General features: G+C 40.5%; 1 protein-coding gene and 1 pseudogene across 1 annotated transcript; both read left to right on the forward strand.

The window, feature by feature from the left end:
• Positions 1 to 2440: 2440 nt before the first annotated feature.
• Positions 2441 to 5483, forward strand: LOC107219058 (arylphorin subunit alpha). The gene is made up of 6 exons (XM_046745206.1): positions 2441 to 2614; positions 2676 to 3006; positions 3103 to 3521; positions 3619 to 3935; positions 4137 to 4483; positions 4560 to 5483. The coding sequence occupies exons 1-6, from the start codon at positions 2465 to 2467 to the stop codon at positions 4967 to 4969; spliced, it is 1974 nt and encodes a 657-aa protein (XP_046601162.1). The 5' UTR covers positions 2441 to 2464; the 3' UTR covers positions 4970 to 5483.
• A 4205-nt stretch (positions 5484 to 9688) lies between these two features.
• On the forward strand, positions 9689 to 12060 carry LOC124295373 (annotated as a pseudogene).
• The last annotated feature ends 1771 nt before the right edge of the window (positions 12061 to 13831 follow it).

Consider the following 13831-nt stretch of genomic DNA (forward strand, 5'->3'; position numbering starts at 1 on the left):
TCAAAGAATTTATGCCAGCACTCTTCAAAATCGCGAAAATTTTCGCTATCAATGCAAAGGGGTTAGCCTTACTTTTTCTTCATTTTTGGGCCGAAATTTTTGGTCTCTGATTCGATTTGTATGACCCTTTCTTGACTAATCGGACCCATAGGAACTCAGAAAACGCAGCAAAAAGAGCGTGGGATCAACGGGAGAGAAGATACAGACGAAAAAGCACTTGCTGAAAAATGTGGAAAACACGGGTTCTCATTTTTTGGCTGTAACTTCAGATGCGTCGATCGCAGCGTATTGGGACTGCGCCCAATCGATTTCTCTCGCAAAATTACGTCGGAATAGTGCCGAAACGAATTTATTCCAGCACTTTCCGAAATCGCGAAAATTTTCCCCAAAAATGGAAAGGGGTTAACCCTGAAGAATTGGTCTCATGCCTCAAGATAAATAGTAAGAGTCGAAAAGCATTTTTATACCTTAATGGAAACTGCAGTAGCTCGGTTCGTTCCGCCTAAATCGTTCATTTAATCCCGTCTTCAGATCTTTCTTGGTGGTCAGCTTGCGAAACTGAAAGAATACTTTTCTCCGTGATTACGGAATGTGCATATCCGAATGATGTTACGAAATTAATATCACCTATCTCATGCCGAAATTAAAACAGGTTCAAAGTTACCTCAATCATTGACCTCATTAACGAAAAGGTTAAAACAATATTCAGCCGATTACACCTCATCCCATGTCTTCATAAGTCATTGGTCAATTCTGTAAATACAATGTCTGATCGTTGTTATACGTCAGCTCTGTTTTCTCAATTCATTTCTGCAGGTTGTTTTTTCACGAGTCGATACTACTTAGTAATGTTATCACGAGATAGTCGCAATTGAGTATTGAGTAAATTATTTTATTTGAGAGCTACGCAGATCCGTTCGAAAATCAAGAAATAGAAATATTTCTCAGCTATCGATGCGTCATTTTATATTATTTAAAAGTTGTCAAAAATCAGATAAATCAGCTTCATTTCACACTATCGACGGCTCATTTTATTTCAGTGTCTGTATTGTTTGTAAATCACTGATACAGACTTTCTCTACTGCTCGAATCAATACTACGAATTGTTGATCACAATCAAGGATAGATTTTCACTAGCTGCTGCCTACCACTTTGACCTTCGGAAAGTTGAAAAGCTCATCCAGAATGTCAGGTGACCATAAACGAAGTAGATATGACTGAGACATCTCTGATTCACATCGGTAACTTTTGAATCGTGAATCCTAACGAATCAGAACTACGCGCAAATGACTATTACTGTGAAATGGCGTCGATATAGATGTTGTCTAGACTGATTCGAGCTTTTTTCCGAAAATTGCCAAATTTGTTTAGAATAAAATTGAAAGGTTTGACCTTTTTTGTCTTCGATTTTCGGAGCTCACAAATTTTCATTTCAGACCCGATTTTCAGGAGTGTTTGCCCAATAACTGATAACTACCTCAGGAACACAAAAACCACGATAATCATTCTTAAACTTTCACAACCACTCGTTACATACATTGTATTATACGCTATATTATACAGGCATGTGCCGTCTAATTACGCACTAAGATCTAGCATGAATCGGTGAAATTAAAGTCAATTGCAAAAATGGAAATATCCATAATCACAGTTCGTTCTCACGGTCGCAAAGTTTTGGCCTCCTAACCAATCGTGAGGAGCTCTGTTTCTTTGTTTTGGACCCGACCAACGTAGAAATCATCCTCTAATCATCTTGGGTTTGCGCGCACATTCGAATGATACGATAATTTACTGACACCACCGGCACGAGGTTATAGTCCTCTTCAAAATCTTTTCCTACGACAAATACCAATTCGAGGTGCGATCTTTTCGCCGATTTTTAAACTTTCAGCGTACCCCATTTACTTTTGATAATGTTGTTATCATTTCAAATATTTTACCTATAACGCACGATGAAAAACTTTTTTTTCGAAGCGTAACGTTGTGTGAAATACGTTGAATCGAAGGACATTAGTCGCATTGTACGATTGCAGTTGACTCCAAGGTCATGAAACATCTCTGGTACAAAAACTGCACGACTCTCAGGAATTTGTGCGTGAACTTTGACCGACGCCGATAACTGCAAACTTTGACGACACGCAACAATAACTATCGTACTGCAAAAACATACGTTATGTATGGAAATATTTGATTACGGCTTGATTGTCTTTGTCTTCTTCATATCTATTTTCGCGTTGCGAGGTTATAATAAAAGTATGAATTTCAATCGATAATCTAATATTTTACGAATTCAAAAAACGAATTGACCTCATAGATTGTTTACATCTCCGCGAATTTTTGGATTGGAACGGTTACCTTGACGATGGATTTTTTAGGTCAAAGACAACTGACAACAATGCGACAGACTCAGTATAAAACGTGGGCGAAAGTGAATTTGGTCATCAACGACAGTGACTGCTCCAAGATGACGAAGGCTAGCAAGGAGTTCCTCGTTAAGCAGCAGAGGGTTTTCGACTTGCTGTGGCGCGTCGATCAGCCTGAACTTAAACCTGAGCTCTACGCCCTGGGAAAGTCATACAAGATTGGAGTGGACTTGAATTGTTACTCAAATCAGGTGAGAAATTACGTCAACTTGTTTTTCTCTGGACCTCGGACTACAGCGATAATTTTCCTAGGATGCCGTTAAAGAATTGCTGGCACTGCATCAGCGCGGGATGCTGTCTCGTGGAAAAATCTTTTCGATTTTCCACTCGGACCACCTGCACGAGGCCATAGCTCTTTTCAAGGTACTTTATCACTCCAAGGACTTTGATACCTTCTGCAAGACCGCCGCTTGGGCTCGAATCCACGTTAACGAGGGGATGTACGTCTACGCCTTCAGCGTCGCCGTAATCCGCTACCCTGAAACCTTTCGAATCCGACTTCCTTCTCTCCACGAGTTATACCCCCATCTCTTCTTCAAGAACGAAGTTATCCGAACTGCTTACGATGCGAAACTCTACAACGGTGAGTCAGTCAATCACTCGTTCAAGCTCTACGTGGCCTCGAATGTCTCTCACGTATACGGCTTTACTAACCAGTGTTCATTTTCGCTATTTTCAGATCCCACCAAGACCGTGGCGTCATCCGATGGTGCAATTATCATTCCGGATAATGATTCTATCCCGTCCTCGGAGTGCTGCTCCCCCGACGAATATAAACTTCGTTACTTCACCGAGGACGTATATTCCAATGAAATATATTACTTCTCTCAACTTAGTCATCCATTCTGGATGAAATCTGGAGAATTTGGACCACACTTCCCAAAACGTGGTGAAGTATATTTCTTTGCATTGAGGCTCCAACTTGCCCGCTACAACATGGAACGGTTCAGTAACGGCTTGGGTGAGATCGAAGATTTCGACTGGAGTTATCCGATCCCGCACGGTTACCATCCTAGCATGAGCTATCACAACGGTTTGCTGGTCCCTCACCGAAGCGACGACGCCATGCTTCCCAATCATAAGCTCGGCTTGATCAAGGTAACCGATTTTGGACTTGAATGCACGTCCATCAGTAATCATTTTCCACTTGAACCTGTCGATCCAGTCGTCGAGTTACCATTTGATTTTTCAACAGGAGCTTCGCAATCTTGAACAACTTTTCGCGTCGGCAATCAATTCGGGATTCGTCTTTCACAAAAATGCAACATTCGAATCTATTCGCACTCGAAGTGGTATCGAGGTTCTCGGTAATCTCATCCAAGGAAACGCTGACTCCGTCAACCATGATTTGTACGGCAATTACGAGCTGCTCGCTAGAGACGTGCTCGGCTTTAGCCCGGCGCCTCGTGGCAAATACGACGTTGTACCGAGCATCATGCAGGTCTACGGCCTGAGCCTACGGGACCCGATGTACTGGAGTCTTGTCAAGAGGATCATGAGCTACCACAAAAAGTTAGTGTTCATTATCCATAATTCTACTGAGCACTTCTGGCAGGCTAGCAATTGCGCAAACGCAGAATACGACGCAATATTGATCACGAAACTTAGTAATAAGTGGCGTGATTTTCTTAGACTGGAGATTAGAGAAGACTGATTCTCGGCTAGAGCGCGTACAATTGTCGGGTAGATGCCATCAATGTTCTTTTCTTCCAGATTCGTGTCATACCTGCCAAAGTACACGTACAAAGACTTGGCCTTCCCCGACGTAAAGATAGAATCAGTGGCTGTCGACAAGGTTGAGACGTATTTCGATGATGTCGACTACCTGATCTCGGCTGCGGTGAAAGCACGCAACGCAGACGACAAAACTTTGATCAAGGCTCGACAATACCGGTTGAATCACAAGCCTTACACCTACCACATCACTGTGAACAGCAAGGCAGCCATGCAGGGCTACTTGAGCATCTACATGGGACCCAAATATGATTTCAACCACGAAGAGATTGATCTCACCAAGAACTACGACCAGTTCATACTTCTGGACGCATGGGGCGTTGATCGTTAGTATAATTTGCTGATTATATATACAGGGTTTCAGCTCGATGACTGTTACATCGTCTCTTCGTTCAATTTCAGTCCAACTCGGGATCAACAAAATCAAACGCAGCAGTGCCGAATCTGAATACGTAGGGTGCGACCCAGTGAGCAGCGATGTGTTCTACCGAGAAATCGAGAGAGCTATCACGGGTGAAACCATTTACGAGATTCCCAAGTACCCTTACAGATATCCGGAGCGCCTGGTTATCCCTAAGGGATCCCCGGAGGGTGTGCCCTTCCAGTTCTTCGTCCACGTTACTCCCTACGCCGAAAAGAGCATGTACCATTTCCATTCTGCGATGTTCGGAGACAAGAAAATTTTGGACAAGCCGCTAGGATTCCCGCTGGACAAACCATCGAACTTCAACATCGCCGATCTGCCGAATGCGTACTTGAAAGAATTCAAAGTTTATCACAAGGAAGAATCGGAAATCAGTGAAAGCGCCTAATTCATTGATCTGCATCGCCATTTTCACAAGCAGCTGCATTTTATTGGACCATTCGAATACTATTACAGATTGGTCTGTCTATGACATGAGACAGGCAAGAATGACTCCGCACTTAATATCCCTCGAAATGTACTTGAAAGCTTATTGTGAAATACGATGTAATGTAGTCTCAAAACGTTTGTGTTACGGCAAACTTGATAATATTCTAGCATATAATCTCTAATATCTTCAAAAAAATTTTGGTCCCTTGCGGGTCGAAGGTTCACGATCTCGCTTGAATTTCTTTTGTTTACATAAGCCTTTTTTTTGTCTCGGCTCGCTTCAAGCTATCGACGCTCTCGGTACCTTCGATCCCGTAACGGAGAGTTAATTTTGTCAGTCGCCCACGGATAATCAGCAGGCTCGCATCTAGTCGACCTGAGCAATAATCATAAAGTCCACTTAATAAATCGACATCAATAATCATACAGTCCACTTAATAAATCGATATACATTGTATATTACGTAAAATTAATCGCGTGTGTTGATTTCTCCTTCTCGTTCCTCGTCACAAATAATTTCACAAACCGGCTTACGTTACTCGAAACAGTATGAATAAGAACGTTCGAAATTACGCTACTCTATTCGATGCTCATGAAATGTATAACTATTTGTACTGGATCTTGATATTCTTCAGACATTCCACGCCATTCAATAAACACTGCTTTGCTTATCCGCCTGCCTTCGTTTCCAAATCTTGTCACAGATATACATCGCGTGTCTAAGGGCATTAGGTTGTAAACGCCATCTTACGATCTTTTGCTGTTCAAACAGGTGAAAGGGTGTATATTTTGCGTTGATCGTTTTTAAAACATGAAAATATCATCAGAAACGTTGAAATCAAGTAACACCTCAATCGAGAGTAAAAGGTCGTATGTACTGGTAGATTACATTGATCAAGGGATTTTTTTTCAGCATTTTTCATTATCGTCCAAATTTTGACAAAAAATCCCAAGTGGATAGCCTTACTTACTTACCGACTGCAGTGGCTAAAGTGCTAGCTTTCGTAACTGTGGAGCGGGAGGACTTAAGTTCAAATCCCTGGTCTGTCGATTAGGTTCCGAACGCCAACTTGCAATAAAATTTAAAACGGGCCACGCCGTTCAGGCACCGCGTTGCTGGTCGGTGCTTTCGACTCGTGTCCGGCTACACCTGGACAAGGCTTTTGGCAGTTTCCCTTGTCCCTTGTGCAGATGCAGGTGTGTTTCAACGTACCACTGCCAACCCCCTGCTCTTCTCTACTCTTTCTCCCACGTATTGCAAGCACAATTGTGATTAATAAAGGATTACTATTATTATCATTACTTTTATTTTTAAATAATTTTCCTACTCAGAATTTATTTGTATGTTCTCTCCTTGATTTATTGGATCCCTAGAAAAGCAAAAAACTCACCAAAAAGAGCGTATGACCAAATGCAGAGGAATTACGTAGGAGGAAAAAGCAGCAGAGATATTACAAAAATAGTTTTACGGTTTTAGTCTGTAACTGACTGAATACTCTATGATGAGATAAAAATCGATAGAAAAATTAACCATAATAGAGGCCATAGGAAAATGAAATTTAATAACAATAATGCCCAAAAGTTATCAATAAACTGTCTAAACATAACGTAATTTGACAAATTTTTGGGAATGTTTTTCTTTTGCCATGTAAAATAAATCCGTTGTTTTTCTAAACACACGTGAATTTCTTAAGAATTTTCTCATTATTTTAAAAATTTCCGATTTCGAAAATTTGCAAAGGCTGTATTTGCGAAACTGTTCGTGTAATGCCCCGGAAACTTCATAATTGTAAGGTACAACGTTCTTATAAGAGCATATTCAAAATTTACGATGTTTCCTCCATTTTTCAAAATGTAAAATTTTCGGAAAGGGAAATTTCAACATAATGAGAAAATTCTTCAAACTTCACATGTTCGGAAAAATCAATGATTTCATTTTACATAACAAAGAAATAACATTCTATATTGATTTGTTGAACAATTTTTTGTTTAAACAATACATAGGTAACTTTTGGACATTTTTATTCTTTCAATTTCATTTGCTTATCGTGTTCATTGCAGCCGATTCAATTTTGTTTGAGAATGTGTAGCCAGTACAACCTTAACAACGAATAGGTAAAAAAAGGAACGATCAGAAGAAGTTTTCTCATGCTTAAAGATAAATAATAAGAGTCGAAAAGCATTTTTATACCTCTACGGAAACTACAGTAGCTCGTCTCATTTCGCGTAAATTATTCAATCAATCCCGTCATTAGATCTCTCTTGGTGGTTAGCAAAGAATACTTTTCTCTATTATTACGGAATTTGCATGTCTTGATGACGTTACGAAAATTGTTATCACTCAACTTGTGCTCGGATTAAAACAGTTCTCAGTAAGTTAAATCATTCACCTCATTAATGAAAAGGTTAAAATAATATTCAGCTGATTCGACCTTATCCCATTTCTTCATAAGCCATTCGTCAATCTTGTAAATAGAATGTCTGATCATTATTAAAAGTCGGCTCTGATTTTTTAATACATTTGAGCAGGTTGTTCGGTCACAAATCGATACTACTTATTAATTTTATTACGAGATAGTCGCAAATTGAGTACTCGGTAATAAAGATCTGTTCGAAAATGAATAAACAGAAAGATTTCTTAGCTATCGATGCTTGATTTAATATCGTTTGAAAGTTATCAAAAGTCTGTTAAATCGGCCCCATTTCATCCCATCGATGGCTCCTTTCATTTTGGCGCCTATATTTTCTGTAAGTCGTTGACTCAGACTTCATTTACCAGTCGATTAAATACTGCTAATTGCTGATCACAATCAGAAACGATGCATTGCTGTGAAATTGAAGATTTGACGATGCCACTTACTATAGTTTTTTAAGTCAATGGGTGATTTTGTGGTACATAGTTTTCTCAATAAAATATGCCGCCGAAGAGTGAAATCGCACGAATGTGCTTGATTTTCAATAACCTTGGTTAGCCGTTCTTTTTAGGGTTTCTCAAACTGAAAAGCAATTTGACTCACAATCAGAAGTGATTTTCAGGAGCTGCTGGCTACTAATTCGACATTCGAAAAGTTACAAAGGTCATCCAGAATATCATGAGACCATAAATTAAGAAGATACGGCTGAGACGTCTCTGATTTACATCGGTCATTGACCCAACTTACAACTACGCCCAAATGACTATTACTATGAAATGGCGTCGATATAGCCATTGTTTAGATTGATTCTATCTTTTTTTCAGAAAATTGCCAAAATTGTTTGGAATAAAATTGAAAGGTTTGACCTTTGGTGTCTTCGGTTTTCGGAGCCTAAAATTTTTTTACTTCAGACTCGATTTTCAGGAGCGTTTCCCCAATAACTGGTAACTGCTTCGGGAACACAACAACCACGATAATCATTCTCAAACTTTCACAACCACTCGTTACATACATTGTATTATATGCTATATTATACAGGCATGTGCCGTCTAATTACGCACTTAGATCTAGCATGAATCGGTGAAATTGAAGTCAACCGCAAAAATGAAAATATCCATAATCACAGTTCGTTCTCACGATCGCAAAGTTTTGGCCTCCTAACCAATCGTAAGGAGTTCTATTTCTTTGTTTTGGACCCGACCAACGTAGAAATCATCATCTAATCATCTTGGGTTTGATAGAAATCATCATTATTCTATATCTGATCGTCTTGGGTCCGAGGCTGCATTAAAATGATACGATAATTTACTGACACCACCGGCACGAGGTTATAGTCCTCTTGAAAATCTTTTCCTACGACAAATACCAAATCGAGGTGAGATCTTTTCGCCGATTTTCAAACTTTCAGCGTACCCCATTTATTTTTGATAATGTTGTTATTATTTCAAATATTTTACCTGCAACGCACGATGAAAAACTTCTCTTTCGGAGCGTAACGTTGTGTGAAATACGTTGAATCGAAGGACATTAATCGCATTGTACGATTGCAGTTGACTCCAAGATAACGGAACATCTCTGATATGAGAACTGCGCGTATGAAAACCTGCGCGACTCTCATGAATTTCTGCATGAACTTTGATCGCACAAACAATACGCACACAAAACTACGACTATTATACTTCAAAATCATACTTTATAATTGGAAACTGTTAATTACAACGTAATTGTCTTTATCTCATACATATCTGATCTTGCGTGATGAGCTTATATAACGAAAGTAGTAATTATAAACGAATAACTGCTATTTGAAAATTAAATTAATTCAATAATTAATTGACTTGGCAGTTTGATTACAACTTTACGTGTTTTCGGGTTGGAAAGATTGCTGTGACGATGACCTTTTTAGATCAGAGATAACTGACAACAATGCGACAGACTCAGTATAAAACGTGGGCGAAAGTGAATTTGGTCATCAACGACAGTGACTGCTCCAAGATGACGAAGGCTAGCAAGGAGTTCCTCGTTAAGCAGCAGAAGGTTTTCGACTTGCTGTGGCGCGTCGATCAGCCGGAACTTAAACCTGAGCTCTACGCCCTGGGAAAGTCATACAAGATTGAAGCGGACTTGAATTGTTACTCAAATCAGGTGAGTACCACGTCAAATCACGTGAAATCACGTCACCTTGGTTCTCTCTGAATCACTGACTACAGCGACAATTTTCCTAGGATGCCGTTAGAGAATTTCTGGCACTGCATCAGCGCGGGATGCTGCCACGTGGAAAAATCTTTCGGTTTTCCACTCGGACCACCTGCACGAGGCCATAGCTCTTTTCAAGGTACTTTATCACTCCAAGGACTTTGATACCTTCTGCAAGACCGCCGCTTGGGCTCGAATCTACATTAACGAGGGGATGTACGTCTACGCCTTCAGCGTCGCCGTAATCCACTACCCCGAAACCTTTCGAATCCGACTTCCTTCTCTCCACGAGTTATACCCTCATCTCTTCTTCAAGAATGAAGTCATCCGAAGTGCTTACGACGCGAAACTCTACAACGGTCAGTCAGTCAATCACTCGTTCAAGCTCTACGTAGCTTCGAATTTCTCTCACGCATACGGCTTCACTAACCAGTCTTCATTTTCGCTATTTTCAGATCCCACCAAGACCGTGGCGTCATCCGAAGGTGCAATTATCATTCCGTATAATGATTCTATCCTGTCCTCGGAGTGCTACTCCCACGACGAATATAAACTTCGTTACTTCACCGAGGACGTATATTCCAATGAAATACATTACTTCTCTCAACTTAGTCATCCATTCTGGATGAAATCTGAAGAATTCGGCCCCCACTTCCCAAAACGCGGTGAAGTATATTTATACGGACTGAAAGTCCAACTTGCCCGCTATAACATGGAACGTTTCAGTAACGGTTTGGAGGAGATCGAAGATTTTGACTGGAGTTATCCGATCCCATACGGATACCATCCTAGCATGAGCTATCACAACGGTTTGCCGGTCCCTCACCGAAGCGACGACGCCATGCTTCCCAATCATAAGCTCGGCTTGATCAAGGTAACCGATTTTGTGCCTTGAATGCACACCCATCAGACATCGTTTTTCACTCGAACGTGTCGATCCAGTCATCGAGTTACCATTTGATTTTTCAACAGGAGCTTCGCAATCTCGAACAACTTTTCGCGTCGGCAATCGATTCGGGATTCGTCTTTCACAAAAATGCTACATTCGAATCTATTCGCACTCGAAGTGGTATCGAGGTTCTCGGTAATCTCATCCAAGGAAACGCTGACTCCGTCAACCATGATTTGTACGGTAATTACGACCTGCTTGCTAGAGACGTGCTCGGCTTCAGCCCGGCGCCTCGTGGCAAATACGACGTTGTGCCGAGCATCATGCAGGTCTACGGCCTGAGCCACCGTGACCCGATGTACTGGAGACTTGTTAAGAGGATCATGAGCTACCACAAAAAGTTAGTATTCGTAATCTGCAATTCCTTTGAGCGCCTCTGGCTGGCTAGAAATTGAACAAACGCAGAATGCGACGCAATATTGATCACCAAACGTATTAATTAATAAATGGTGTAATTTCCTTGACCGGAGATTGCAGAAGATTCATTGTTGGCCAGATCGCGTGCAATTGTCGGATAGATGCCATCAATATTCTTTTCTTCCAGATTCGTGTCATACCTGCCAAAGTACACGTACAAAGACGTGGCCTTCCCCGACGTAAAAATAGAATCCGTGGCTGTCGACAAGGTCGAGACCTATTTCGACCATGTCGACTTCCTGATCTCGGCTGCGGTGAAAGCACACAACGCCGACGACAAAACCTTGATCAAGGCTCGTCAATACCGGTTGAATCACAAGCCTTTCAACTACCACATCACTGTCCACAGCAAGGCCGGAATGAGGAGCTGGATAAGAATCTACTTGGGACCGAAATATAATCTAAACCACGAAGAGATGAATGTCACCGAGAACTACAACCAGTTTATCCTTGTCGACTACTGGGACACGGACCGTCAGTACATATAATAAATTTTCCGATACTCGCCACGGGATTTCTTTTTAATGACTGTTAAACCATTTCTGTATTTATTTCCAGTCAAACCCGGGATCAACAAAATCAAACGCAGCAGCGCCGAAACAAACTATGGAGGACCTGACCCAATGAGCAGCGATTTATTCTACCGAAAGATTGAGAAGTGTATCGCAGGTGAAGACGTATACGAGCTGCCCAAGTACCCTTACCTGTATCCGGAGCGCATGCTGATCCCCAAGGGCAGACCGGAGGGCGTACCCTTCCAGTTCTTCGTTTATGTCAGCCCCTACGACGAGAAGAAAATGTTCCATTATCGTTCCGCACAGTTCGGAGAACGAAAAATGTGGAACGATCCTTTTGGATTCCCGCTGGAGAGACCGTCGGACTTCAACATCACCGAGTTACCGAATGCTTACTTGAAGGAATTCAAAATTTATCACGAGGAGCGATCGGAAATCAGCGAAGGCGCTTAATTCAATGAGTTAGTTTGCCATTTTTATTGATAGCTGTAACGTAATGAGGCACTCATAGCTTGTATCTGTCTTCAGATCTTGGCACAAATATACAAATACAAACCTATATATATGTGTACGAGTATATATTTAAATTGTAACGTATTTGGCTGTCCGACGGAGGGCCGAGTACCGATCACCTGACAGCAACGACGAGTCAACACTACCGAGGCATCGCGGCAGAACGCCGGCACACGGACGGACGCATTATAATTACAGTGTCTCACCGACAGGTGGAGGACCAGCGCCGACGCGCCCGCGACGACGGTACCGCAGGAATCATTTAAGATAAGTTGAATTCCAAGAGGATGGTAGCTCATGTGCAGCTAAAGCCTTAGGTGACTATAGCATTAATGCTTACATATAAGATGTACCCATTTGGAGATGCCGCAACCCAAGAATCTCAATTACCTGCTGAGTCGTGCTCGCTTTTGGTAGATCAACATCTACTTCAAGATTCACTTGAGTAGGATCTCAGCATAGCGCTAGCGTCAGTAAAATACATCTGAACGGGTAGACCTACCTCATTGTAACAGGAAGGTCCATTCGGATCACATATTTGAATCAGATCAAGTAGAGTTAGATACGAGAAAATGTATTCTCATAATTAATCTCTGGTTCCCACGTAGCAAGTAGGAATTTTGGCATTACTAACATTTGTTATCGCATGAACTCGGGTACTGTGGGTCCGACATTTTGTAATTCCTCATTTCTGATCTGATTAATTCAATTAAAATAACTTCTTAATGCAATACTTGCTTTCTTGCTGACTAACTTCTGAATAAAACCAGGATTATGGCTCAGAGAACTAACCAGCCTTCTTCCGGATTCGAACACAGCCTCCTCTTGAAATAAATTTAATGTAACTCAATTATCATTTGAATAAGGACAGGAAACTCACCGGCACAGTTTCTTAGCAAGGCAACATGCCTTGAAAAACCTGTCAACGTTACAATATGTATATATATACGTATTGTTCGAATAAACAATGGCATAATATTGAAAATTTTGTTTTTTCATCCCTCTTCCTTATATATCTTCAAGTAGTTCCACGTAATGACATCGTCTCTTTATCAGACATCGCAGTTATGATAACGAGTAATTATACATAAATCTATGTGTATCTTTATTCCATGCTTTATTAGTCACAATTGTGAAAGTCAATTTTCGGATTATTGAGATGATACGTCACCGTATTATAAACAATCATTAGAAGTGGTGATAGATTGGGACATCAATGCTTATAATTTTGAAGAAATTGGAGTACGCAATTTTATGATGGCAAAAAGTGTTTTTCTTTACTATTAAATAATTTGTATCCTTTGTAAAGTTGAGAGAATTTGTATTAATCATTTCGCGATTAAGAATCAAATAGTTGTTAGCGTTTCAAAAATGTCCTTCGTTTCAGATTAATCAAATGGCTTGTGTGTTTTCGATCTGATTATGAAAAGATTAAAATTACATTCAGCTAATCAATCTCTTATTCTTTCTTTTCACGAGAAACACTGACAACTATAATACATACTTGACAGCAGTTACTTACATTTATCGGTTTGGTAAAATATTCATTCTGACAAATAATTTTCGGATGACTCGGGCGATTTCCGTCAGTATCTAATCAGTAGCTAGATAAATAATTAAAACCAAACCACTGAACCGAATTTTATCGTGGTACCTTTGTTGTCGAGATATTACCTGCAAGTCACATTGCAATGATGCATTCGACATTTTTTTGTTATCGATAAAATGCAGTTTTTGTAGTTCTAAACTCTAGTTAAAGATTTTGAACTCTCGGAAGATACGAAACAAACGATCTTTCAAAACGAAGAATGTACTAA

The sequence above is a fragment of the Neodiprion lecontei genome, chromosome 7, assembly GCF_021901455.1.
Source record: "Neodiprion lecontei isolate iyNeoLeco1 chromosome 7, iyNeoLeco1.1, whole genome shotgun sequence".
Classification (NCBI taxonomy): domain Eukaryota; kingdom Metazoa; phylum Arthropoda; class Insecta; order Hymenoptera; family Diprionidae; genus Neodiprion; species Neodiprion lecontei.